A 27186-nucleotide genomic window follows, 5' to 3' on the forward strand; every position below is an offset into this window, starting at 1 on the left:
AGCCATTCCTACAAAAAGGAGGGGGAGGCAGATAGGGGTGTTTTGGATGCTGGATGGTTTGTGACTCATTAAGCAATCTCAAATGGCTTTGTGCTGTTTACTAAACCATTTTACTTCCATCTTTTAATAACAACTAAGTATACATGAGCTGTAAAATCATTCCAAAGAATATTCTACTAAGCTAAAAACAGAAAATACTGTTAGAAGTGTATGTAAGGATGCCTTGGGAAAACTCCCTTTGAAGGTTTTTGTTCTAGGGATGTGCTACATGTTGCAAAATGAAATACAAAATTCGTCAAAACTGATTTTATTGTCCTCCCGTAACAGTAACAACTTTAATTTTCTAATGCCTAAGAAGCTGTATTTAAGAGATTGTTGTTCCTCCAGCAGCTCCAAGTGAAGCCTTGATGGTGGCTGAGTTTCATGGGTTTGAAATGGTTGTTTGGACTGGCACAAACTTTCCCGTTGTGAACATTGTGCATGCAGTATACATTAATTCTCCTGAAAGGCAAGACAGACCAGTTCTAACCTAGGGAAAAAAAAATATCATTTAACATTGATAACCACAGAATGAAAATTATAATATTTCACATATTAATACGGGGAAGTCCTGCTTTCATTCTTTCAGGACTTTTCCCTCTAGAAGGAAGTGTTCTCAGATAAGTCCACTATTTTCCTGTGTGTTTGATACATCATTTCATATTTTCCCTTGGATGTATATTCACACAGATTTTTTTTGGTTTGGTTTTTGTTTTTTAATGTTGCAAGAGCACATAAAGAAACCATTTTTCCATAGTAACTTCTTGCATATTAGCAGAAAACATTCTTGTGCTGAGATGAATGAAACTGTGGGGAGCTGAGCAGTTTGTGGAACAGGAAATAAGATTATTATATTCCTTGAAATTCAGGTCCCGTAATGTTTGATAAATCTCTTTTGTGTCATGTATAATTAATTTTTTGCTATATTTACTGTAAGGCAAGTGCTTGTAGTTACATGAGGGATTCAGTGTGTTTCCCCCCCCCCCAGGCACTTATTAGATGTTCATCTTCAGACATCATGAGTTGCATCCATTACTACAGCATCTCTTTTGCAATAGAGTTGTCCTACACTTAGTATGGTAACCCAACTGAAGGGTGATTATGTAGATGTAGGGTAATATATATGTTTTAAAACCTGTGAATTAATGCATATTGCAGCAATCCTTTGTGCTTAAAACGTGCATTCCATGCTGCATTGTTTTTAAAACTAGTGCTGTTTAATGGTGTAAATTCAGTGCCTGGGGAAATGAAGGCACTTGAATCCCATTGATGTGAATCAATCAAGAACGACAACTTGACAGGGGGAAATGATTTGAGTACTAAGATTTGATCTTCACCTTCTTGTTACGATTAGAATTCACATAGGTGCCTGTCCCAGCAGAGATTACAAGAGATGAGAATGGAAAAAATAGAGCAAATAGACCATGAATACAATGAAATGTTTGTTTCTACGCTTTATAACTATCTGCAGCCTTACTGTGAAGTACTTAACTTTTAACAAGCATGATACAGATCTGCTTTCTAAAAGCAAGTTAACGCAATGTATTTATTTAACCTGAGTTTTTGCTTCTATATCCTGTCTTATCACAGTGACTTTTCATCATATGTTTTTTTGTTCAGCTTTCAAACCTTTTTGTGAAGTTCTGAATGGTATAGGATTACATTTATCGTTCATAGATTTGCTTGAACAATGGAATACATAGTTTTTTCTGTTTTACTTCAAAGAATTGCCAAGAAAATGCTTTTAGAAGAAATCAAAGCCAATCTTTCCTCTGATGAGGATGCATCTTCAGACGAAGAGTCGGATGAAGGAAAAAAGAAAACTGGAAAACAAAATGAAAACACAGCAGATGATGGTGAGCACCAAACGCATCTGGAAAAAAGTGGTGCTGTAGTGCCTGTCATAATTTCAAAGGTCACTTGAGAAATTATTAAAATGTTTTCAATTTTCAACAACAAAAACCTGATGTCGCTTTCTGGTAGACAAATAAATAAAAGACAGTGCACATGATCGTGAGGATTATCATCCCTTTTATGGTTCTGAAAGTGTTTTTTTTGTTTGTTTGTTTTTGAGGGTTGTTTTTTTTAATAGTCTTATTTTATAGCCAATTAAGAAATTTTGTGGGTTTGTGAGGAATATTCTGTGAAGAACAGTAAGATATGCAAATATACAGGAGTGATTTGGCTAACAGATGTAGTCATTGCAACAGACACTTCAGTGCTCAGGCAGTGTAAAATATGGTTTGAGGGAACAACTCTATGTTGTTGTCTGTATCTTCCTGGAAAAGCAGAGAAATTAACCTAAATTAATTCTGATGTGAATTCTTGGCAAATTTAAGAAAAAAATGACCACTGTGCGTGTTGTACTGACTCTTATCTCCGACAGAAGAGAATGAAAAGGAGGAGGATAATTCCGAATCAGATTCAGAGGAAGAAGACTCAAAGAAGCCCAGATACAGACACAGACTGCTGAGGCACAAGCTGACAGTGAGTGATGGAGAATCTGGTGAAGAAAAAAAGGGGAAACCTAAAGACACAAAAGAGGGGAAGCGCAGAAATAGAAGGAAAGGTACACAATCCAAATGTTTCTGTCAAAAAAGTATTTCTATAAAATAACCCCAAAGCATGTCAAAATGTAGATCTGAAAGTCTTAATTTTTAATCTCTGTATAAGCTTCCTTGTGTATTAAATCTGAATTAATTTTTCTGTTTGATAAACAGTTTTATTTAAAACGTTAAATGTGCATGCAGCAGGTTACAGCTCTTTACTACTGTATCCTTGGAATTGGATTAATCGTGTTGAGTCTTACGATATTAATCTTTAATAACAGAGTGAAACCCAGTAGGCCTCACTTGTGAAAATCAATCTTGCCTTGTATGTGATTTCTCCTTTCCTTGGATTGTTGATAGGCCCTTGTGTCACCTGCTTTAAATGTTGTGAGCTTTAGCTGACACCAGAGGGCACTGTGAAGGGATGCCTGCCTTAGCTTTCTCATTTTCCTCCTTGCATGCAAGAGCAAAGAATTTGTTAACCCCTAACATTTTGAGTCAGTTCTAAACTTGCTATGCCTGAAGAAACTTCAAGCCATAAACACAGTAATATAATTGCCCACCTTGTTAGTAAACTGTTCGTCTGCATTATGTGTGAAGTGTGATTATAAAATGACATCTGAAACATTTGAAAGGAAAGCTTCTATTTAACTAAAAATCATCTTTTTTTCCTAAGTTCAGCGCTGTTCCCCATTACGTTCTGTCCTCTTCACTCACTGTCTCTGAAGCTTTCCAATACAATTCTGTTTGCTTATAAATCATGCTTAGATATTTTCATGCAAAAAAACCTTAGTCTTGTTGGCCTAATAGGCTATCAGGACTCATCTTTTCTGCTCTGTACTCCTTATATTGCTTATGCTGCTTCTTGGTGTGTTGAAAGGGTCCAGTACTGTCTGAAGTGAACTTCTACAGTGCTTGTTGACCTCAAATACTTTGTATGATTAGAAAATATCATGTTGCTTCCTTTGCAATAATATTCAACATGAAATCATACTTCATTTTTAAAGTGAGCAGCGATGATTCAAATGAATCAGAGTTTCACGAATCAGCTGTTAGTGAAGAAGTCAGCGAGTCTGAAGATGAACAGCGTCCAAGAACAAGGTATAAATAAAACTTTGCTCTTCTTACCTCGTGTTCGGGTTTTGGCTTTATTTTTCAGCCCTGCTGTCTAGGCAGTGAGACAGTAAAATGTCAAGACTTGTGGTAACTTTGGAGACATTGGATCAGTCCTTAAAACCTTTGATTCTTCTTGTATATGATTTTGTTATCTGCTAATTAAATTTGCAGCAAATGTGAGAATTTTGCATTTGCACCACAGCATGTGGTACATGGCAGTTTGATAAGCCAGTAGGAAAAATGTAGCAAAACAAATAGCATTTTTGTGCCAATTATGTCATTTGGGGAATGGTGGGTTGCAGTAGCAAACTGATACTTAATGAATCTGACCTTCTTCAGAGTTGTCTGGAATAGTCTGTTATTGTGTGTGTCCAGTGAGATGAGGGGGAGGAGAGGATTTGGAAGTAAAACCCCGACTGCACAAAAGGACTATATGTTCTGTTGATTAGCAGTGTAGTTCGTGTAATTTTTTTTTATCATTGTTTGTCAATGAGGCAATCTATTATTATTGTTTGTCAGTAAGACTGCCTTTATTACAGATCTGCCAAGAAAGCTGAGGCAGAAGAAAATCAGCGCAGTTACAAACAGAAAAAGAAACGGAGGCGTATAAAGGTTCAAGAGGATTCTTCAAGTGAAAACAACAACAAGGTACTGTATTGTGTTTCAAATTAATAAATGGGAAAAGCAGTTCCTGTTTTGTATGCTAATTGTTCAGGGATGTAGGTATCTCAAACAGCCCTGTACAAAGCACAGTAAAAAGTTAAAACTTTTCTCAATGTTAACTGTTAAAATTTGTAAAGTCGCACTGTTATGGGCAAAAACAACATCACATTTCTTGTTTCCTTGTTTAGCTGTTAATTTGGAAACAAAAAGCAAAACAACTTCTAAGTAAATGGAATTTTAAGAAATTAAATATAGAAGATGACACAAAGTAGGTTAAGATTTTTCTAGTAATAAGGTTTCTTTTCCTGTATAGGGTAGGTGCTGGCTTATCTAGCGGCACTAAATCAGAAAAACAGTTCTTTATTAAGTCATTACTTGATACTATATGATAACAGTACCTTCAGTACTGCTTTTGCACAGCTGCGTTTATCTTTAATATTGCAGAATACATTATAGTTAAGGTGCCACTTCCGTTGTCATGCTGACTACCCATTTTAAAAAACAAAGAAACAAAAACCAGTATCTTTTTTCCTATGAACTAAACTCTACCAGTGTGTATTGAAATTACTGAGAGCTTATCTGAAAATCAAGGATTTCATGGTCTGTGTCGTAATTCTCTTGTTAATACTTTAATTTGTAATAGAGTAATTCTGAGGATGAAGAAAACGACGATTCAAAATCTCCTGGAAAAGGCAGAAAGAAAATAAGGAAGATTATTAAAGATGATAAGCTTAGAACAGAAACACAAAATGCACTTAAAGAGGAAGAAGAAAGAAGAAAACGGATAGCAGAAAGAGAACGGGAGAGAGAGAAGTTGAGAGAGGTATGTTCTGTTTTCATTGCAACATGGTAGGAAGTTACATTGCTGATGACATATAAGATGTCATATTTCTGCCTCAGTTTAATTTGATAAGTAATTTTTAAAGTACTTATATGAAGTCTTGTAAGCCATAAGTTTAGTTTGTATTTTGCAGGTAACATTGCTGTTTTATTTAAGCCTATTGAGATATTTAGAAAGCTGTTCCAGTTGCGTATTTCTTTGCTTTTCCATGGGAAAAAGCAATCCCCCAAAGCAAGCTGATGATACATGGTAAAGGATTAAAGGTTTCTCTTTACTTAAGTAATGACATCCGTTTTTGCTAAAGCTAGTGTTTGTCAAATGCTTGGTATTACTCACTTGTAAAGTATTCCTATGATGTACTGTTTCTGCTTATAGGTGATAGAGATAGAAGATGCTTCACCTCTGAAATGTCCCATTACAACTAAGCTGGTTTTAGACGAAGATGAAGAAACAAAAGAACCATTAGTGCAGGTTCACAGGAGTATAGTTACCAGACTGAAACCACACCAAGTAGATGGTAAGAAGAGATTTAAATTTTTTTTTCTAATTTTATTTTTCTTTACACTGGCACAGTGTTATGTATGTTCTGAATGAGAATCATAAGAAAAACTCCTTGGCAGGCAAATACCAAAGCATTGTGTTTAGTGTTCTATTTTGGAAGATCTGAACAAATGAGATCACAAATAAATACATAGTTCTGTTTTGCAAGCAAAGAGTCCTAGATATTTCAAGTTGGAAGAGTCTTTAGGATCATACAGCTCTCTGCACTGAGGCAGAATCAAATATAAGTTAACCATCCTGCTCAGGAGAATCTGTTTGATTTTCACAGAATCACAGAACTGTAGGGGTTGGAAGGGACCTCGAAAGATCATCGGGTCCAACCCCCCAGTTTTATAGTTTTCAGTGTTGATTTAAAAATCGCACAGTATTTTCCTGGCTTTCTCATCCAGAATCTTTTTTCTGATACTTGATATGACTTGACTGCAGCTTAACCCAACTTCTTTTCGTTTTCTACTTTTAGTGAAGAAGGAGAAGAGAATGACCAATCATAGCTTTCTTCATAGCTCATTCTGTTCTTCTAAATTCTAGAAAGTTCATAAAATATCTTTCCATTTTAGTAAGAATCTTCTGGGCTTATTTCAGCTCTTAACGGGAGGTGCCCTGAACCAGACACAATAGTTGAATTGAAGCTTCATCTGTACTGAGTATAGCATTGTAGAATACAATTCCCCAGTAAATACATGGCTTAGAAGAAGAAATCACCCAGCAGACCTTCATATTAACACATGTTGTTATTAGGATTATATTTTCTCTTCCTTTCAGCTGTCATAGTTCTTAGTTGAATTTTCTTTCTTTAAGCATAGGGATTTACATCTGATCTGTCTTGACAGAATTTCGTCTTGCAGATTACCAAGATCATTTGCCACTGCTGTTCTGTTTCCTCAATTCTGCCTGCCCCCAAGGTTGAAGCCATCTGCAGGCTGCACAGTAATACTCTTTAATCCAGTTGCCACATCTTTAGTGAAAACTGTGAATATAATTGATTTCAAGACAAAGCTCATCTCTCATGCTATCCATCTGACAGAAATTAATAAACAGTTACCCTGAGCACTGCTTTTGTAAGATTTATCATGATCTTACAGTGACCGCTCTTATCAGGTGAACTTTAATAAAATGGATGATTAGTAAGTAATTTTTCAACATTTTTTTTCAGGTGTTCAGTTCATGTGGGATTGCTGTTGTGAATCTGTTAAAAAGACAAAGACATCTCCTGGTTCAGGATGCATTCTTGCTCACTGTATGGGTCTGGGGAAAACATTACAGGTAAGGAACAAAAGTCTTAGTGTTTTCTGGTCTGTAGCTTGCTCTCAAATCTGATCCAGCAAAAGGCAATTTTAATGACTTTCAGAACATAGTAAAATTTACTAGGCTGTGACTTGATGTGGGTTACTGGAGAAAAGGATTTGTAAAAAGATTTTCATAAAGAAGTTGTGTTTGGTAGTATGTAGGTGTGTGCAAGTTCTGATAAGCACTTGTGCTTCCTTCATTTAAAAAAATAACAATTACCTTATTTAATTTCAGATTTGATAGTCACTTAAAAACTCATATGTAATTATAAATGATGTGTAGCTCGCTCACAACCCAGAATAACAAAATGCAGCTGGTAGGAAACAGTTTCAGAAACCTCTGTTTCTAAGCCAATTTAATAACCTTAAGTAGGTTTTGTTCTTTACTGTCTTCTTCATTCTTCTTCATTCATGTGTTGCCCTATAAATTTTTTTTTTCCTCAGTGGTTTTTGGATTTTGGATTTTTTGCATTGATAAAGTAGATGTTTATCTGTTCATTGGGTTCTGTTTTTTTGTTTTATGCCAGGATTTTACTGTCTAAACTCAGATGCTTTGTGCTATAACATAAACAGTGTTTTGTTATAATTTAGACTCTTCTGGATTGGAGGAGGGGAACGCTGGTTTGTTCTCTGTTGTTTTTTTTTTTGCATTTTTTTTTCAGTAATCTGTTGTGGTTTTGTTTTGTTTTTTTTTTTTCCAGTAATCTTTTGTATTTACATTCTTATTTCTGGGTTTTTGTGCATCACAAACATATAAGACCAGGAGCTTTCATTGCCATAGCAGTAAAAAGATACGATATACTTTAAAGCCTTTTTTTGCTTCTTTATTTGTTTTCTTTGGCTTTAGAGTCCTTTGCTTTCTCAGATCTTCAGGGTCAAGCCTTCAATATTATTTTAGTGTGTTTCTTCTCCTTTATACCGCTGAAGACTGCTTCTTAAAACTCTTTAAAACAGAATACTGTCACATTTCTTTAAAAAGATTTCCAATTTGTTACAATTGGCTTTTCTGCCTTATTAAAAGTTGCACAGTGAACAGCTTTCCATTTCTATTAAGTCTTTAAAACCTGAAGCTCAATCCTCATCTTAAAAATGTTTCTTTTGAAACTGATCACCCAAGCAGCTGTTGTAAAACAGCACTCGTAGCTCTTGAGTCTCTTAGAAGATGCTTATGCCCTCTGTCAGCTTATTTTGACCTTCAAAAGAAAGAAAAGATACAGAACAGTTTTCTTGAATACTCCGCATTTCGGTATTCATGCTGCTACTTTTTCAGGGGAACTGGGAGTGTTGAATTCCTTTTCTTTTTGCTTGTTCCCAAGTATCTGTCTTCATGAATTTTGGCTTTGCATTTAGCCATGTTTAGCATCACTATGAGCAGAGAACTGGGGCAAGTTGCTTGTCTTGCTGCTGTGTTGCCCAGTCTGTTCCCAAGAATTCCTTTAGCAGAAGTCACTTGACAGAAGAACTTCTCTCTTTTATTTTGGGGAGGAGAAATGGAAAATATAGAGAGCTCTCAAAAATAAAGGAGGATAACAGTCTTATCAGTGCTTAAAAAGGCTGAAATCTTACATCGAAAGGTGGAAAAGATGGTGCCTTTAGGTGGTGTCATCACTTGCCTTCAAAAAGGAAACTGTTTAATGCCTCTTGACCTGCAGGAAGTTGACCATTAGTGTGTATATCCAAAAAAAGTCTGCCATTTACTCTTTGTCTAAGATCACTGCTGATAAAAAGCAGGGCCGCTGTGGACTTGTTGTCATTGGCTTTCATTGATGCTGTTTCCTCACTTACGGAGAAGGGACTTACTCCCAGGTCTACCAGGACAACTGGCTGTGGAAACAAGTCGTTGTGAACATTTTTGATCTTTAGCTTGAGGTGAATCATTAGAAATCTAATTTGCTACTTCTGCGGACACAGGAGATGATCAGAATTGACTTCAGCTTGGGTTCAATCAGGGCCTTCCTCCACCAGGAGCAGTCCTTAGCTGTAAAGTCGCTTGACAGGAGATCTGCCAGGTGCCTCTGGTGAGTTTGAGTCTAGCTGATGTAGCAGCCAGCACGTGTACAGCACTTCGTTCCGAATTTCCCTCTTCAAATGCTCCGAGTCTGGATGCACTTCAGTCATTCCTTGGAGTGCAGTCTCTTTGGCGTGGTGATGATGGTTCTCAAAGAGGTTGTTTTCTTCCTACAGTGAGGATGGGATCCTCAAAGCGTCTGTGAGGAAATACCATTTCACTGGCCTCTTCTGTCTTGGTCAGTTGTGGTGAAAGCTTCCCCCATTGGATTGGGAAGCCCTCTCACCTGACCTGAAGGCTCCAGATCTGTTCATTCCTAGAGAGGTCAGTATACCCACGGCCTGGAATTCTGTGCTCTATGAAAGATGTCTCCACGTTTTTGTGCCACAGCTGGATTCATCCGCAGGTGACAACAGCCAGCGTTACAACCTTGGTAGTAACTTAGCAAACCAGATGCTGTACGGTGCTGTTGGCAGCTGGTCTTGGACACCTTTATGTTTGGCTTATGAGGCTTGTCAGTAGTTTTTATTGGCCTTTCTAGGTGATATTTGGTGTAGTCAGCACATGTGGACACTGCTAGACCGTAGGCTTTGCTTGACTTGATGTCCTCCTTTATTAGAGTCTGGAGATGTGTTCCAAGACAAAATCTTTGGAGAGGTATCCCCAAATCTAGCAGGGGGTACTGTTGTTTTTTGCTGGCGTTAGCTGTGCCTTACTGGGTCAGATGCTTCCTTCTGCTTGTGTCCTCCCTCTAATCCAGTCTTCATGGATTCTTCCATTTCTGCATCTGTAGTTGAGCCTTCACGATTCTTCAGCAAGTGGAGTGGCATAGGAAATACCTAATCCTGCCCTCCTCTGATCTAGTTGAGATAAATTTTATTTCAGACTTGCTGATCCTGAAAATCGTCTTTCATGATCAAGGAATTGCAGGGATACAGTCACGGAGCACTTAGTTGGCTCCCTCAGATTCTTTAGATTCCTGGGATTCCTTTGTAAAGAAGTGAATCAGAGAAAGTTTAGCTGTTTTTCTTTAGCGTTGTTTGTTTGTCTGGTTTGTTTTTTTGAGTAATATGAAGCTGTAGATGAATAGAGAAACTGCAGTCATTCCCTGGATGCCTCTACGTTCTGCTTAGGTAAAACAAGCTGCAGTCTTGATTGTGAAGCACAGCACATGAGCAGTACAGTGTGTGTGGTTTGGTTTCTTGTTTTTGTTTTTTTAGAACTCCAGCTGCAGCATACCTCTTTGCTTTGTTGGTGGAAGCTGAGGCAGGAGACCTCACCTCTTAAAACAATCCAGAATCCCACAGAAGAGAATTTTCATACGTACCTTGAAGAGTGTATTTTTACATGCCTAATTCTGATTTACACGTTACGGTTCCTCAGGAGCTAGATCCCAGCTTTACCTGGAGATTTGCAAAGTAGTGCAGAAGTGTAGAGCTTTTCATTGTGGCAATGGAACCCGGATTACTTTGTACATTTATACTTGATATACTTTAAACTTCAGTTAATAGCTTGAAATGTTTCATCTTGGAAGATATTTTTATATGTGATTGTAATCATGACACAGTGGCTGCATTGTGGCTTTTTGATAATTAAATGTTTTTCTGGATCCTGTTTGTAGCTAAATAATCTTTTCTATTTTCCCTTACATGGTTATTTGCCAATCCTCCCACTGTACTCAATAATGCCATTTGTTGTTTAGCTCTTAATAGGACTTTCCTGATGAGTCTTCATGAGGAGTTTCTTTCTGCATCTGAACATAAGATGCTTTTGTGTTGATAGCAAAACCACTAGCAATTATTCTGGTATTGGAGCATCTAAAAACAGTTTGGTGCCCAGTGCTCAAATCTTAGTCATGCAGTTTAAAATTACTTTGATGCAGTGTATTGAATCAGGCTTGTGAGATAAAAGGTTCTGATCCAGAAAGAAATTCCTGGGAGTTGTATGGCTGTGGGTTACAGGGCAGCCTTCACCATTAAATGGCAGTGTGAGAGCTGGGGCTGTTTTGGGATCTCTGGCTGCTCTGCTCCTGACTCTTTACGTATTACCTCCAGTCCTGGTTTTATTTGTTATTGCTCAAAAACAGGCAGCCCAACAGAAATACACTTGAATGGCAGGAAAAGAGTTAGTTGTTTTTTTTTTCCAAGCCTCAAGAAGATATTATCACATGTAGGATATACCCAGGCTGGCTTTAGGGTGAATATCAGGAAGCATTGCAATAACCTGCTTCAGAGCTCATTTGCAAGAGCAAAACCTGGGTTTGAATCCTGAAAAAAAAATAAATCCCATGCAGAATTTGCCAGTATGTTGGAAAAAACAAAACAAACAAAGAACATGGAAAACATAATTTAAGACTGAAGGTCACTTTCAAGACCTTTGACACAGTTATTAAGTCCATAGAGGTGAATTTCTTTAAGGTTTGGGGTTACTATTGGGGAAGGCTTACAAATTACTTTACAAATTACTTAATAGAAATTCTTAGTTTATGAAAATGGTTGATGAAATGTAAAGGGAGGTTTACAGTTCAACTATTCAATTAGTTCAGCTATGCAATTTTAAACTATATCACTATATGAAGGATTTAAGCAGCTGTGCAACCCAAATTAATAATCAAATGAATCATATGAATCATATAAAATGAAATGAATGAAATGAAATGAATCAAATGACTAATCATATGAAATCAAAATACACAAGTATTGAATTTTAAGCATCAAGTTGTTTAACAAACAGAAAAAGTATGTGTGATTAAGATTGCGGTTGGTAAGTTTTATATGTGAACGAATATGTACCTGTGTGTTTCTTTCCTGTCCTTCAGTGCTCAGCATTTAGTTTGGCATTTTGTTTGTTGTACCTCTTGCAGGTAGTAAGTTTTCTTCACACGGTCTTGCTTTGTGACAAGCTGGATTTCCGGACGGCTCTGGTAGTGTGTCCGCTGAACACTGCCTTGAACTGGTTGAATGAGTTTGAAAAATGGCAAGAAGGTTTAGAAGATGATGAGAAATTAGAGGTATTATAAAGCTTAAAAAGATTTCTTAAAAATGAAATAACTGAATGATTTGCATAATTGGGAAGCTCCACTACTCAAAATACAGGCTAAGGAATGCACTTTGTTTGAAAAATCCCTAGCATTAATATGCCTTAAGGTATTTAAGTTACACCACTACTTTGGAATTTTAAGAGGAACTGAAGCATGTTTTTTTCCTATTTGAAAGGTCTGTGAACTAGCAACTGTGAAGCGCCCCCAAGAGAGAAGCTATATGCTCCAGCGTTGGCAAGATGAGGGAGGTGTGATGATCATAGGCTACGAGATGTATCGCAATCTTGCACAGGGCAGGAATGTGAAGAGTAGAAAACTTAAAGAAATATTTAATAAAGCTTTAGTTGATCCAGGTAAGTGGAAAATTAATGAAGGTATGCATTATAAGTAATGAATTTTTATGTTTGAGAATATGAGCTAAGTAATCATGGAAATGGCAGTCTGTTGGGCAGATGATTTTAAACAGCAAGATTGGCAAGATTTATCACAATTTTTTTTCCCTTTGCTGAATTACAGAGGTGGTTTTTCAGAAGCTGCACAGTGCTTTTGTAAATAGTCTGTCTGTAAGGGTGTTTTGTCCAATATGGAAATGGCCACAGGAACACATGCTGGAAACTTTTTCTCATGGGTGGTTTTTTTGCAAGCATTGCTTTCTTTGCATGGGAATTTCAAGTGTGAATTGATGGTTACTGTAATCTGCAATTTTATTACAGCCACAAACTACTTGATCTTCGCTAGAATTCTACAGGTACAGGAGCAACTACACACAAAGAATAGTTGAAAACACATACCTCAGAAGTGTGAAGAAATGAGTATTAATTAAGTGCTAATTAGTTGATAGCAGATAAAGCACTTCTTCGTATTTTTTTCCAGTCTGTGAAATTGATGTTTGGTTTTAAGTTCAGCTGAATGGGGCAAATTTCTATAAAATGTGTATATAAGCACTTGAAAATACTGTTGATAAAAACCAATTTTATCAGGTGATCATCAAAAACAATTAAAAACTTCAGGATTAGCAAGTTTCACCAAAATGGCAAAATTTTCTTCCAAATCCTGACCTAATAACTGATACGAGAACTACATAAGATTATTCACAGCACAATATGTTTTAAATACCCTATTTAAAAGATCTTTGCCATAACTTTGATATTGTACTTACAGTTGATTAAATTTGGGAATGCTGATGTGGTAGGTAAGGGAAATGGTTTATCTGATTCTTGAGGTAGATGTTCTTGGGGTTTAGTTATCTGATTGGACTTCAAGTTGTGTGACTGTTAGTGTAGGGTTGATTTTATTTTATTTAAACATTCTGATTTATGTGAAATACAGCATTGGTCTGGCTTGTACTTGGTCTTGGTGACTGATTTTTGCAAACAAATGGGGATAAAACACCTTGCGATTATTGTTACAAACTTTAAAAATTACATTTTCATAATGATAAGGTAAAATGGTTGACTTGAGAGAAGGTGTAATTGCCTAGGGTCCTGATTGTATGCTGTAGTCATAAAAGACACTGAAAATCAAACAGCTCTGTGCGCAACCTGACCAGGAAAGGTTGTTTCCTAGCTCTCTGTATACATGTATTTCAGCAACACAGCTGAGCAAATTCAGACTCTATGATTCTTAAATAAAATAATTGCTCATTCTTGTGTTTTGTAAGCTGTTGTTCAGCTTATGTTGGATTGGTTTCCCTCTTAGTCTGGAAGTTTGTCAGTTCACTATTAGTATGTCTCATCTGCTGTTACTACCTCATTAATTATTACTGTGTTACCACCTCCCTGCTATTTCTGCAGGTTCCTGCCTCTTCCATTGCAGTGAAAGTGGTGTTTCCCTGGTCCCGTTACAAATTGGTTCAGGAACATAAAATAAGCCAAAAGTAAACTTTCAAAAATGATTAGTTTGTATACATTTTAGTTCTCTGAATTGGCTCAGATTGCGCAGTCACATAACCTGGTTGACAGAGATGGTGAAAAGAAGGAAGGTGATGCTGGTTCTTTCGGAAAGGATCTGAGCAGCAGCAACTCTAGATGTGGTTCATCTCTCATAGAGCCCCTCCCTGACCCAAACAGTTGTTCAGAGCCTTGTTGTTTGCATACTACTGATGTGATCTCTGAGTTTATAGCCAATAATTTATTGTTGTAAAAGTCCTCTCTGTCCCCTTTCCCCTATAGTGTTGCTTTTTGAGCTTCAAAAGGGGTTAGTGTTAGCTGTTATTGCTAACATTTAGCATATTTGTAAATGGTAACACATTTGCTGAAGACTTAAAACGCTCTTCTGACTAAGTTGCAAAACAGAATGGTGGCTTTCATTCACATTAAAAATAGCGTAGTTAACTAGAAATAAGTTGAGCCTTTTTAAAACTGTAAGTGGTTAGAGCTGAGCTTAAGTGTGGCTCATGAGTTGGATGGGCAGAAAGCACTTCTGATGCTTTGCAGCTCTTGTTGAGGTTGTTTAAAATACAGCAATGAAAACCTATTTTTCATGTCAATAAATCGGAATTCTGGAATACTTTTTCTGAAAGACATATATGTCTTGAGATTAAGATGAAAAAGGAAACAAAAAAAAAGTTGGAGTAGTAGTTCCAAAGGAAGAATGTAGGAATTTCCAAGAAAGCATTGACAATTGTTTCATACTGGCCTGCTGATGGCTGATACAAGCCAAAGCTGACGAGGTGTGATAAATCCACACGTACTCCTTTTGTGGACAAATCATCGCTTTTGTAGTCTTCCATCTTCGTGCAGGATTACAAGGTCAGTGCTGTGGCTTCTAAAATCTTTCAAGGCTGCTGATAATATTGAATTTGGTTTTAAAAAAGAAATAAAGAAAAATGGAAGTGAATCAAGTTATGAAGCTTGAAGCCAAGTGAAAATGTCATTTAAAAATATTGATAAAATTTGAGCAGATCAACAATGAAATTAATTTACTACATAAACTGATCTTCTTCTGAGTTGGGAAACCTCAGAATAATGACAACTAGTCAGAGATAGGAAGTAAGTAGTTTAAAGAAATACTTTGAGATAATTGAAAGCATTGCTGGGTGCTGCCATCTAGGTCAGAGAGCTGTGGCCAGATGGGTAGTAACGAAGGTGATTTTCCCTTATAAGCTGCTTGAGAGAGAAAATGGATAAAATGCTACAAAATACTTTGTCTCTAGAGGCCGTGAAAGCTACCTCTGACAGTGAATAGTGCAGTTGTTTTAAAAATCAGAAATTGACTTTTCAATAAGTCTTAGGATCTGGTTGTTTTGGGCTTCATATTGCAAGCTGATCGTAGCAATTTCAGATTTCCATTCCTTTATTTTAAATTGTCTCTCTAAAATCTCATCAGAAGGTACTTCCTTTCTTCTTGTTTTCCCTGGATTATCTTCTCAAAAATTGTCTGATAAGCATGTGATGGTTTCCAAAAGGTGAAACATGGCTCTGTTAGCAGGTTTTTACTGACACATGTTGATGATGTGCTTTGGTAGCTCTTAGTTGGCCTTTCTCTGTACTGAGCTTTTGTCCCTTCAGAGATGAGAATCCCTGCTGCTGCTTACGTTCCTGCTGAGCCTTCCTGAGGTGGGGTGGTGCTGGAGCTGAGATGATCCAACAGCTAAGCTGAGCTATTAAGGGGTTGGTTCTTTCCTCTACCCACACTGGGCACGTTTCCATCCCCTGCCTTCCTAGCAGCACTGGCATTTCCAGCTCCAGTTTGCGAAGCTGCCAGTTTGACTCAGGAAAGCTCCTGCATAATAGCTGATTAACTGTTTTTGTGATCATGTTGAAGCCACAAGCATTATTTAAGCAAGAAGGAAAATTACTTAGGGTTGAGAATGTTGCCAGGAAGCTCACAGCTGTAGAAGAAAAGGTATGAGCTAGCCTCTAGCAGTGGTAACAGTAGCCTGATGATGGCTTTGTACTTGGTTGGTTGTGTTCAGGTGTATTTATATTCAATTAAAATTTTGTTTGTAACGATGAAAGAAAAAAAAACACAACTCACATCTCCATCTAATTTCACCCCCAAATCATGGAAGAATTGAAGGATCTCTTGTCCTGCTATATTTCTGTTGACTTTAGCAAAGAATAGAGGAGTTGAGATACTTTTACAGTAACTGACTTTTGTAGGTTATTTTTCTTGTGGAAAGTGTCAGGGAGCCATGGTGTAAGGTTTCTTACTTACCTGTCTTTAACAGTAATGCTGCCCCTTCCTTCATGGGTTCGTACTTACGTAGCTTTAAAACCATCAGACTGTAGAGGGAGGTGGCATGCTCACCGTGGAATTTTATATGGAGGAGACCCTGTGCCCTGTGTGACGTGCCCTGTCCCATCTCTTCCGAGTCGTTTTTGGGTTTTACATCCTGCTCGTGGGTGCGGTTCCCTTCTGCTTCCAAGCCTATTTAGACACCTTAGGACAACACAATAGAGCAACATCTGTGATTACGTTAACTTCTAATGGTTTAATCGTAATCCACAAATTGCAGCACATTGGGCCTTGTAGGTTTTGACTAATTTTATATGAACACAGAAACCTTGGTTTGGTTGGATTCTTCTTGGGTTACTTGGTTGGTGGTGTGGAGTCAGGCCACTGGGAGCTCCAACACTGCAATAACCCAGTAGTTACTTTTACGTTGCCTCATACCCTTCTCCATTTAAACTAAATACAAACAGACAGCAATGTTCTGGTGTTGTTATCCATTACTTTTTGAACACGTTTGGATTGCCTAAACTGATGAGAGGAATCGTGCAACAGCCATTACTTGTCTCTTGCTATCTGAATCACAGCCCTGGCAGTGAGCAGGCTGCCAGTGAAAGTTACAAACCTGCGACTGCAGATAGGACAAGCTTGGTCTCTGGGAGCACTTTTAAAATTAAAAGGTGCAAATGTGGTATGTGAGTGATAATTTAATGGTTTTGTCTGGTTAAAACGAACACCGCTAGGGTAGATGTGTTCTGTGGTAGAAGCTTTCGGAGTGCTGCATGCTGCAGGAGAAGGGACCGCAGAGGGAAGGTTTAGCCAAAGTTTATGGGTGGGGAAATAGTGTGAGAAGTGATTTCATTAATTAACCAGCTCTGCCACGTGAAATAATGATTGTGTATTCCTGCACAGCAAGGCATTATTTCCCATAATGCTTCGTACCACACAGCATTTTATCACTTGCTTACTAATAGCTGCTGTGCTGTGCTTGCAGCATTTCAGTAATTGTGTTGGTTTTTTCTTGTTAGTGCTAATAAAAATCCCATTACTGTTAAACTTGGGAAGTTCTTTCATTGATATAAAGCAGGCTTAAGTTCTTGTAGATCTCAGAGTAGAAGGAAAACTCTGTGTGTATCTATATACCTATCACCAAGTGTGTTTTATTTGCATCAGCGTATTAATGTGTCCCAGCACATTAAGAAGGTTAAGAAGTTGAAGACTATGATCTCTGAAGAAAGACTGAAAGAGTAAGGCTTTCTACCCTAGAAAATAAGATTACTAACAGGACAAACTTTCCACTGTGTAAAAGCTGGTTAGTGAGAGACTTTGAGTGAGATTTTACACAAGTTGGAGAAAGGAAAAGGCAGAATTTATCTGGAGTTGCATCAGAGATCATTTAGATTATGCTTCACACACAGTATTTTAGGAGAAGAGAGAGGTCATGGAGTTTTACTTCTTTTGGGGAGGATACATCCTACTCTTATATCGATTATCTCAGATGAAGAAAATGGGCTAAACAATCCCTTGAGGTCTCTGTTTTACATTCCCTTAAGATATTTTGATAAATGCTCTGTCTGTAATGATTTTTAAGAACACGAAAAGAACACAAATGTATGAAAATCCATGTCACTGAATTGTAGCCAAGATGTGAGTTCAATATCAGTGCTACACGACTGCCAAACAAACCACAAAAATTATACTAAGACAGTTTTTTCATATTTCTGCTATCATTCGCTTAGTCTAAGCAACATCGATCTTTTTTAAAATAACTGCCTTGTTCATGTTAAAATCATAGTCTTCGAAATGGATTTCTGGATTTATTGGCACAATTTTGCTTGCCTAACCATCATTAAAATTTCATTATCCTCTTTTCTAATGTGCTTTGATTGTAAATGCAGTGTTCCAGACCAAATCCATTTCTGAGAATGCTGTATTAATGTGCAAGCTGTCAGATCTGGTGGGGAGATGCTGCAAGTCTTTACAAATGCTTCAGTTCTGGCAAGCTCCTTACTCTTCAGGAAACACTAGCCCTGAGGTGGTTCAGAATGAGGACTACAGAAAGGGTCCGTCAGTACGAGGTGCTTGCCTAAAACTGAAGAACATCTTCGTGTGTAGCTTCTCAGTGCTGCCCTTGTTGGGGAAGGTACAAAAGTTGTGAAGTAGTATGGGGAAATGTTTCTGGGGGAGGTGTGAGAATTCACAAATCACTAGACTTCGGCAAGTCGAATGTGTTGGGAATTCATGTAGGTGCTGGGTTTTCGTGATTGCCTTCTAGATTTGGTTAAAAGACTTATTCTTTCTGCTTAGAAAAAAATACCTTCTTCATTCGTTTCCTATTTAATGTGTAAGATTGAAATCAGCTTGACATTTTAAATGGCACAGTTGAGATGGTTGGTGATAAATCATATGGTTGGTCAAAGGCCTGATCGGACTGTTGGTTTGTGTTGATTACTAGAACTGATTTTCTTTACTGAAGAAAACATCAGTAAGTTACAAGAGATTAAATTGATAATGCTGATAACTTCTCCTTTGCCATCTCAAATGCCAGCTTTCTTAGAGCTGAATAGATAACCCAGCTGATGGCTTTGGTTAGTATTTTTCAGAGGTGTGTAAACTTGACTTCAGCTGATGTCATGGTTCAGGAATTGAGGTCAGTTTTAGATCTGGTAAGACATTCATTCAGTCACTAGTAGGATCCTAGAACATCTTCCATATGTCCTTCCAAGGAAATAGTTTCCAGAATTTGACCCAATTCTGGTAAATGTTAGGATGTGTAAGCGTATTCTGCCAAATTTGGTATTTTCTGTGAGCCCCAAATTCGGACTCCTAATAATTCTGCCAGAGTTGCTTCACATACAGTGCAAACATCTTTTGTCATTCGTTGTGCAACCCCTCTTAAGTTTGTAGTCTGGAATCCCTGGTTTTATCTTTGGTAAAAGGTGAGGAAATTTCTGCAGTGACTTTTAGCTACAGGGTGGCATTTCAGTTGTATCTAATTCAAACCAGATTTGATGGTGTTCATACATCTTAGATAAGACTCTCAATCGCACCGTTTACCTGTGTTGATACAGATCTGTTGCCTTGCACAAAAATTGCTGTCTACCTGATCTTTTGGGTTTTAATTGCTTGAGCACCAGTAGATGGCAGCATAAGCTGAATTTAGGAACAGTTTTAAGTTTTGACAGGGTGAATGAAAATACAGACACGGATGCACTAGGTCTGTGGATAGACAATTTTTATAGGCATATGTTTGAAAGTTGTATATAACCCTGCCTTGAAAATTTTACAAGTAATGGTCTGCAGTTTACCAGAATGTCTACTGTAAATGCTTGTGTAAAAACTGAAAAAGAACCTTAATGGTGCTAAGTAAATAAAGCCCATAATAAACATTAGTAGCACAAATTTCAGTTTCTGTAGGCTGCTGGTTTCTCTGTGGTTATAAAAGATGGGAGAGATCTAATGTTCTTATTTCTTTCTAGGCCCTGACTTTGTTGTTTGTGACGAGGGGCACATATTAAAAAATGAAGCATCTGCTGTTTCTAAGGCAATGAATTCTATTCGATCCAGGAGAAGAATAATCCTTACAGGAACACCACTGCAAAATAATCTTATAGAATGTGAGTAGCTTTCTTGTTTAAAGACAGCTTTATTTCTTTGAATGTACTCCTGCCTTTCAGCAATATACAAGTATTAGTAGAGAGAGTTTGATTGCCATTTGACATGCTGAAGCTGTTTGCTATGTTTCTACAACAACAGAAAAATAACAAGATTTTTGTTTTGTTTTTCATTTTGCATACTTAATTAATGTCTTGAGATGCATTTGTATGATAGCTTAAACCAAAGTAAGCTGAAGCTGTTGGGAGCCTGGCCTTTCCTCCATCTCTTTCCTTGGCATGGCCTTGCATACATCTGATTCCACGGGGAGCCAGTGTGAGGAGTATCAGACCATGAATGCTGAATAGCTTTCTGACAGTTCAGTTCCTTGGTGTGGCTCACCGAAGGATCAGATGAGTCTCAACATGTCCAAAGGGAAAGGGAGGGAGTATTTAGAGGGGAAATGGGTGGACCAGGTCTAGCAGGAGCATAAGTTTAAAATGTTTTAAACTATTATAGAGCAGTGTTCTTAGAAAACTAGTTAAAATAGTAATTTATTTTACTGCCTCAGGAATTTCATTCTATATTAGCTTGTAATATTTGCTCCTGTTTGTTAATAATGTAGTAATATTTATTTCTTTTGAGTAATACTTTTGGATCTGTTTCCAAATATTTACAAATATGATTTGTCATTTAATTGCTTTGGTGTACAGAAGCTTTCAAACTTTGTTTAGTATCTAAGATAAGGTAGTGTTAAATCTGACATTATTTTAGAAGTTACCTTTTTGCCTACAGTGCGTATCAATTTAAGATGCCTTTTTCTGAAAATGCTGTGTTGTTTTGTTTTTGTTTTTTTTTGCCTAAGAGAAAGCTCTTGCTTTAAATATGACACATTCATTTTGTGTTAGAAATAATCCTAGTGCTATACTTTAACTTTTCAACAACTGTAGCTTGATCTTTTTGTTCCAGATCACTGCATGGTTAACTTTATTAAGGAGAATTTGCTTGGTTCCATTAAAGAATTCCGAAATCGATTCATAAATCCAATTCAGAACGGTCAGTGCGCGGACTCCACTCTGGTAGATGTCAGAGTAATGAAGAAGCGTGCACATATTCTCTATGAGATGTTAGCTGGATGCGTTCAGGTGAGAACAGTTTTACTGTAACTAATTACTTGAATTAGCTGCAGGGATGGGGGTGAGTTATTTCATCTTGTTCTGATAAAATTGCATGTTACTTTCTACTTAAATACTTCCACAGATTACTAGATTTCTGTGTTATTCACTGCAGCTAGAAAACCTTTTTTAAAAAAATCATAGTTTTTATCCTGATACCAGTATCTCCTAAGCAGGATATATACAGATATTAGAGAACACATTTTTGTTAGGAGAGTAAAAAAAAAACAAAACATGATAGAGTAGGATGCCAGTTACTTGGAAACACTCTTATAATTTCATGTATACATTTAAAGAATACATGCTTGAAAATTCATCTGCTTAAAAACTGCAGAGAAAGTTTGATCCATAAAGAAAGATCCATAAATAATGTTTGATCCATAGTTTGATCCGTAGTTTGTCACTTGGTTCTGGATTCCTATTTTTTGATTTGGGAGAATCAGAACAATTGGGAGAGGAGAGAAGGCAGTTTAATCAGGTCTAAAAGGGTGAAGAACTTAACCTTAAATGAGAAGAAAAACAAAACAACAAAAAAACCCTAACCTCCCTAAATTTCTGGAATGATAGCTGGCCTCCATCTCTTGAGTTTACCTGCTGTAGTACTGCACCTCATGTGCCACCAGCACAGCGTTACTGCTGTTCACCTCTATAAACCTGGGCACCAGGTGAGGTGTGATGCTGTGTAGGCTCCCAGGGCCTCTTCTGGCTGTGCTTCTGCAGACCTGCCTGTCCCTGTCCTGGCACAGCCTTGCTTTGGGCAAGGGCAGGGACACAGCACCCTCTGTTCGTGTCAGAGCGGAGTCTACCCCCTTCACATAGAATCACCTTGTATTTTTTTCCATGTGCTGTTGATCGTTGGTTAAGTAGTCCCGGTGGATTTGAGTTAGGTCAGATGGTCGTAGTGGAATAGTCCCATGACTAGATAGCTCTCCTTGAAAGGAATAAAAAGGTTTATGGCAGTGTGTAGGGCTGGGAAAGGACTTCTTGTCATAGGATGAGTATCTTGGAAGTATGAGTAGTAGCAAGAGGATAACACACAACCCTACACCTCTGTGCAGCAGTACAGGAACACAAACTATTCCCCGTTACAGTCTGCTCATGTCATAAAAGAGGTCGCATGAAAACTCTGATTGTTGTAAATACACATATGAAAACATTTAATTTCCTCAAGCACTTTCTGGAATCAATACTTACGAGCTGTTATGGATAAATCAGTCCTGCAACAAAATCAGTCCTGTTAGCTGAGGACCATACCATTGTTCTGCACTGATGGATTATCCCACAGCCTGATGGATCATCCCACAGCATGCTGCACAAAGCAGGTCCTGTCCATGGAGAGAAACTCTCATTTCATCTATTGTGTAATTCTCCACAAGAAAACAACTCTGTTCCTAAGGAATGTTCGCATGGGAGCTTCTCGCTACCCTTCCAGATAAAAGCAAGGCCGTGCAGGTGGTGTAGTTGCTGGTGCCAGGTGGGAGCTGCCCGCAGGCTCTGCTGTTCGCAGCAAGCTGGCTGGGGTTATCCTGCAGCCCAGGGGTTTGTGCTGCACGGCACAAGCCCAAAAGCCACGCTGGGCGAGTGGCGCAGCACAGGCTCGAGCCCCCCGGGGCTGCCCATGGGTCCCCAGCTCCTGAGCAGTGTCTCGGTCAGGATCAATGCACCCTGTGCCATTTGAATGAAAGTGCAGACGGAGAGATATGGAGTCTAGTGTAATAGTAGAAAAGATGAAAACAAGTAAATTTTGTTTTGCAGTCAACTTTGCAAGGACTTGGAAATGGGACATGGGGGGTTACAGCATTTACTGTGTAAGGTGGGCCTTACAGCGCCTGTACAGGGATTTCTCTATTTATTTATTTATTTTTTATTCTTCTTTGTGGTAGGAGTGAACGTGAATCATTGTAAGTTGTGCATGGTGCCTTGCCATTGGAGATGCCTGAAGTTCTTAAGCTCTCAATCGTCATTTTCATGTATATAATGACTAAAATCTTGCTTTTAAAATTACAGAGGAAAGATTACACAGCGTTAACAAAGTTCCTCCCACCAAAATATGAGTATGTTCTAGAAGTTAGAATGACACCTATTCAGTGCAAACTCTACCAGTACTACTTGGATCATTTGACAGGTACGTGCCTACAGTTGGCTCAGGTAACAAGATTAATGGTTATTTACTATGGGGCTTTTGCTGTGGTTGGAAGAATTGTTAGATATCTAAAATCAGCCCTGTAGGCATATTTTTCTGCTTCCCGTAAGGTTGACCTTAGCTCCGAAGCTTGACTTTTAGCAAAATGTTTGGTGATGCGTAAATATTCTTGGAGGAATAGTAATATATGCATCTCAACAGCAGTCCTCCCTCAGGTTGTGGTTCATCTCTTCTTTCTTTTTTTTCCTTTCCTAGACATAAAATGTAGTTTATTTAATATTTTGTTCATCTAAGAAACAAAATATTTGCATTAAGATTGGAGGGAGATAAATTAAAATTGAACTGCACTGCTGTAAGCACACTGCCAAGCCTTGCAATTTCTTTTTTAATTGTTATAGCTGAAACTGTTACTTGTCAAATGTGGCTCCTCTGTGGAACTCTCTTCTGTTGTTCTCTAAACCCCTCAAGTCTGGCTTTCACAATGACCATTCTCACCTCTTTGCACTTAATGTAAACTTGGTTAACTGTAAAAGTAAGGTGTATGAGGGGGGAAAAAGAAATGTACCACTGTGGGCTGCTCTACTGTTCACTTATATGAGAGAGAAAACTCTGCAGCTTGTAATTTTAGTGTATCAAGGTGTCAAAATGTCAACACTTCTGTATGGTGGTGCCACACAGGACTACTAGAGTGGGAATCTCAAGGAACTCTTCAGTGAGCTTTTCTGTACCGCTGGGCATTGTGCAGCCAGATTCCTCAGCAGCAGCTTTTGGGTTCTGGAACAATTTGGTTTGTTTATATACCACATAGAATAATTGTCTTAATGATTGTGCACTGAATTACATTGTCATGTTTAAGGTGCTCTGATGGGCTGGTGTTAAACCTTGAAACACACATTCCCTTTCTGCAGTTGCTACAAAATGTATTGCGTAGTCTGTTGTGCCAGTTCAGTAGTATTGGTATCCTTTTTTCTCTAGTTTTTTTTTTGCACCTGTTAAGCCACCTGCCTTAATGCCCGCCTGTTGCTGCTGCAGGAATTTTTAAACTATATTATTCTATTCTGGTTACTCTGCCAAATTTAATTACAGAGATTAATTGCATCTCAAATCAAGCGGTGATTTACAGCAGTATGAAGTTCACTGTGTTGTCTTAATTACTTTAGGTTCTGGTTAGTGCAGTTTCTATCACCTAGCCAAACTGCCAGCTAGATTTCCTTTCTACACCTCTGTCGTGTGATGCCTTCATTTGATGTAAGTTATGAAAGTAGAGTTTTCAAGGACCTGTGAAAGCAATTTCACTTCCAGTGATAATCTCCAGTAATAATTGCACATCTACATGCAGATTGCTCCTTTTAGCCTTTCATTCGAAGGGAATAAAAACTTCTTATGTATTTTTTTTTAAAGGAAGCAAAAGCTTCTTAGATTAATAGTACTTCAGAACAGTACACAAGCAAGCCCAAGCTTTGATGCAGTGCTCACACCTAATGAGCTCTATATTGCAGTCTGTCCTGTATTGCTGCATGGACTCCTCTTTCTAGAAGTGTGCTGAAACGCCGCTTATTTGCATTCCATGGCCTTCATCATTCTAAATGCCTTCCAAAAGCAAGTAGCCTAAAATGATAAGCATTAGTCATTTACTCTACAAGCATGCATCCAAATGGTTTAGGTTAAATCATCCTAGTTCTTCATGGTGTCTTGTAACTTTCAAGAGTTACAATAGTTCTGTAGGTTTCCTTTGGCCTATTTCTAATACAAAGCAGGACTGATTTTGCAGTTTCAGACTCTACAACCCTGACTTTGTTGGTCTGGCATGCTTTTAGATGGTGAAGTAAATCTTTTATGGATTGTGGATTAGCATAAGAGCTAGTGCTGTGTGTTCACAACTGCTTTACGTGGTGCAGAAGTCTTTGCAGACGCTGGCTTTCAGTGCTTCCTTTTTTAATAAAGCAGGCAGCCGATAAGAGGAAGTAACCTCTCATCTGGTGTCCCTTAAAGCTAAGGGAAATAATTCCTCAGGCATAAAGCCTAATATAATGAGCTTCACGTTTGTTCAGTTGTTGGAACAATTAATTTATTACTGGGTTGTGTGTGTAACTAACTGAGAAAACACACTCCCTCACGGGTAGTTTAATCTGTCCAAACTTCGAGGGCTCAACGCGGTTATTTGAGCTGAAATCTGCAGCTGTCACAACGGGTTGCACGGTTTCATGAGTTACTAGCCCTTGGTGAGCTGCTTCAACACCCTGAGCTAGTGGAAAGCATCATTCACTTTCTCTCTCTTCTTCTGGGGTTAGTGTCCTGCCACTGTGGTGAGCTCAGAGGCATATACCAAAATACACGTTTTAGATGCAATATTCTAAGGTTGTCATTTTTTGATTCATTTAATGAATGTTTGTATATGAACACTTCCGTAATAGTGTGTGAACACACATCACATCTGAACGCTTCTGTAATACAGAAAATCAAGAAGTCTGTAGTGTAGGAGTTGTTGACTGAGGATGTTTCTCGGTTATATTAGCTCAAGCTTAGCCAAGTTGAACCAAAGAATTTGTCTTCCTTGTAATTCAGTTTCCCGGCATCCTAGGGGAGTACAAGTTAGCTCTAAAGCTGTGTTTTATGATTAAAACGTAGCAAAAAGTTGCTTTGTTGATTAATTGTGCTCTGTATACATCTATTTGATTGTCTTAACCTGTTGAGCAAATGCATTGCACAAGCTTTATGCCTGCCTCGCCATAACATTTCATAAACATTTTATAATTTTGATGCAGCAAATACTATTTTCTGCTAGGTATGCATGCCTTAAATTATGGATACAATGCATATGAAAGCCAATCAATTTCAAGAACCTAAAATTATTTTACTGTTTAATGAGTCACTGAGGCTACAACAAATGTTCAACTCTGCACAGTTTATCAATTTGCTCTAAATTGTGCTTGAACAATGCAAACAGGCTGGGCATTTTTGCATTTTTTTATTGTAGCAAATTAATGCAGAGTTGCAAGTAAAAAAAAAAAAAAGGAGCTTAAAATAATAAGTCAAACTCATTGAAAATTTAGTGCAAATTTTATTTTGTTTTGTAGCTTGGGCTGCTCTTTAAGAGCTGATTTCACAATTAAATGCATAGACATGACTCCTTTAGAGAGGATTTGGATTCTTTCCTATACTGGGAAGAAATGTGCTTTTATGTAAAAATGAAATCATGTTTCTTACTGTCAAGAAAAAGGGGAAAATCTAATTTTGACAACTTTAACTAGGAGAAAAATGCCTGTGACTGAGTAATTTGATCTCTTTTACAACATTCGTTACAATATGATGTGCATCTGGAAAGAACACTCAGTACTTCACCACCAGATTGTTCAAAGGGGGAATGTTATATGGCTAACTTACTGCAAGGTTTCATTCTCATACCTGAACTTTATTGTCAGGTGTAGGTAGTGGCAATGAAGGTGGACGAGGCAAAGCTGGAGCTAAACTATTCCAGGATTTCCAGATGTTGAGCAGAATCTGGACTCACCCCTGGTGTTTGCAGCTGGACTATATTAGCAAAGAAAATAAGGTAAATTAGATGGATCAAAATACTCTCTATTGAGAAATTTTTCAAACAAGCTATGCTAAATGCTAGGTAAAATTTCATCAAATTAATGGAAACCTTTATTGCTGTGGGGTAATCGTGCTGCTGGTTTTGTCATATTTTTAGTTTCTGGATATGTTGTCACTCTTAAAACATTTTGAAAGGCCATGCTGTTGTAGAACTTAACATTCTTCAAATGAAGAATAAGCAGATGGCTAGAGGTTTAAAAGAGCTTCTGGATGAGCATAATTAATAAAATTTCTGTTTTTTTCTCTTTTGAGGGCTATTTTGATGAAGACAGTCTGGATGACTTCATAGCTTCAGATTCTGATGAAACTTCAATGAGTTTAAGCTCTGATGATTATGCAAAGTAATTGAGCTTTTATTTGTTGTTTGTTGTTGGATTTGTTTCCCTAATAGAACTTAAGTG

At 37.8% G+C, this 27186-nt stretch overlaps 1 protein-coding gene across 8 annotated transcripts in view; it reads left to right on the top strand.

The window, feature by feature from the left end:
- ATRX (ATRX chromatin remodeler) overlaps positions 1–27186 on the top strand; it is an 84999-nt gene that overhangs the window by 35685 nt on the left and 22128 nt on the right. For 6 of the 8 annotated variants that reach the window (XM_068696947.1, XM_068696948.1, XM_068696944.1 and 3 more), the window contains 14 exons: positions 1765–1895; positions 2426–2608; positions 3596–3689; positions 4244–4352; positions 5011–5190; positions 5584–5725; positions 6923–7032; positions 11927–12073; positions 12279–12456; positions 19756–19893; positions 20840–21015; positions 23053–23170; positions 26611–26741; positions 27038–27126. In XM_068696947.1, the coding sequence (XP_068553048.1) occupies positions 1765–1895; positions 2426–2608; positions 3596–3689; positions 4244–4352; positions 5011–5190; positions 5584–5725; positions 6923–7032; positions 11927–12073; positions 12279–12456; positions 19756–19893; positions 20840–21015; positions 23053–23170; positions 26611–26741; positions 27038–27126 (1926 nt within the window). The remainder of the gene's footprint in view (positions 1–1764; positions 1896–2425; positions 2609–3595; positions 3690–4243; positions 4353–5010; positions 5191–5583; positions 5726–6922; positions 7033–11926; positions 12074–12278; positions 12457–19755; positions 19894–20839; positions 21016–23052; positions 23171–26610; positions 26742–27037; positions 27127–27186) is intronic. The other 2 variants (XM_068696946.1, XM_068696953.1) reach the window with 1 other exon arrangement.

This window comes from Anas acuta, chromosome 13 (genome assembly GCF_963932015.1).
Source record: "Anas acuta chromosome 13, bAnaAcu1.1, whole genome shotgun sequence".
Classification (NCBI taxonomy): domain Eukaryota; kingdom Metazoa; phylum Chordata; class Aves; order Anseriformes; family Anatidae; genus Anas; species Anas acuta.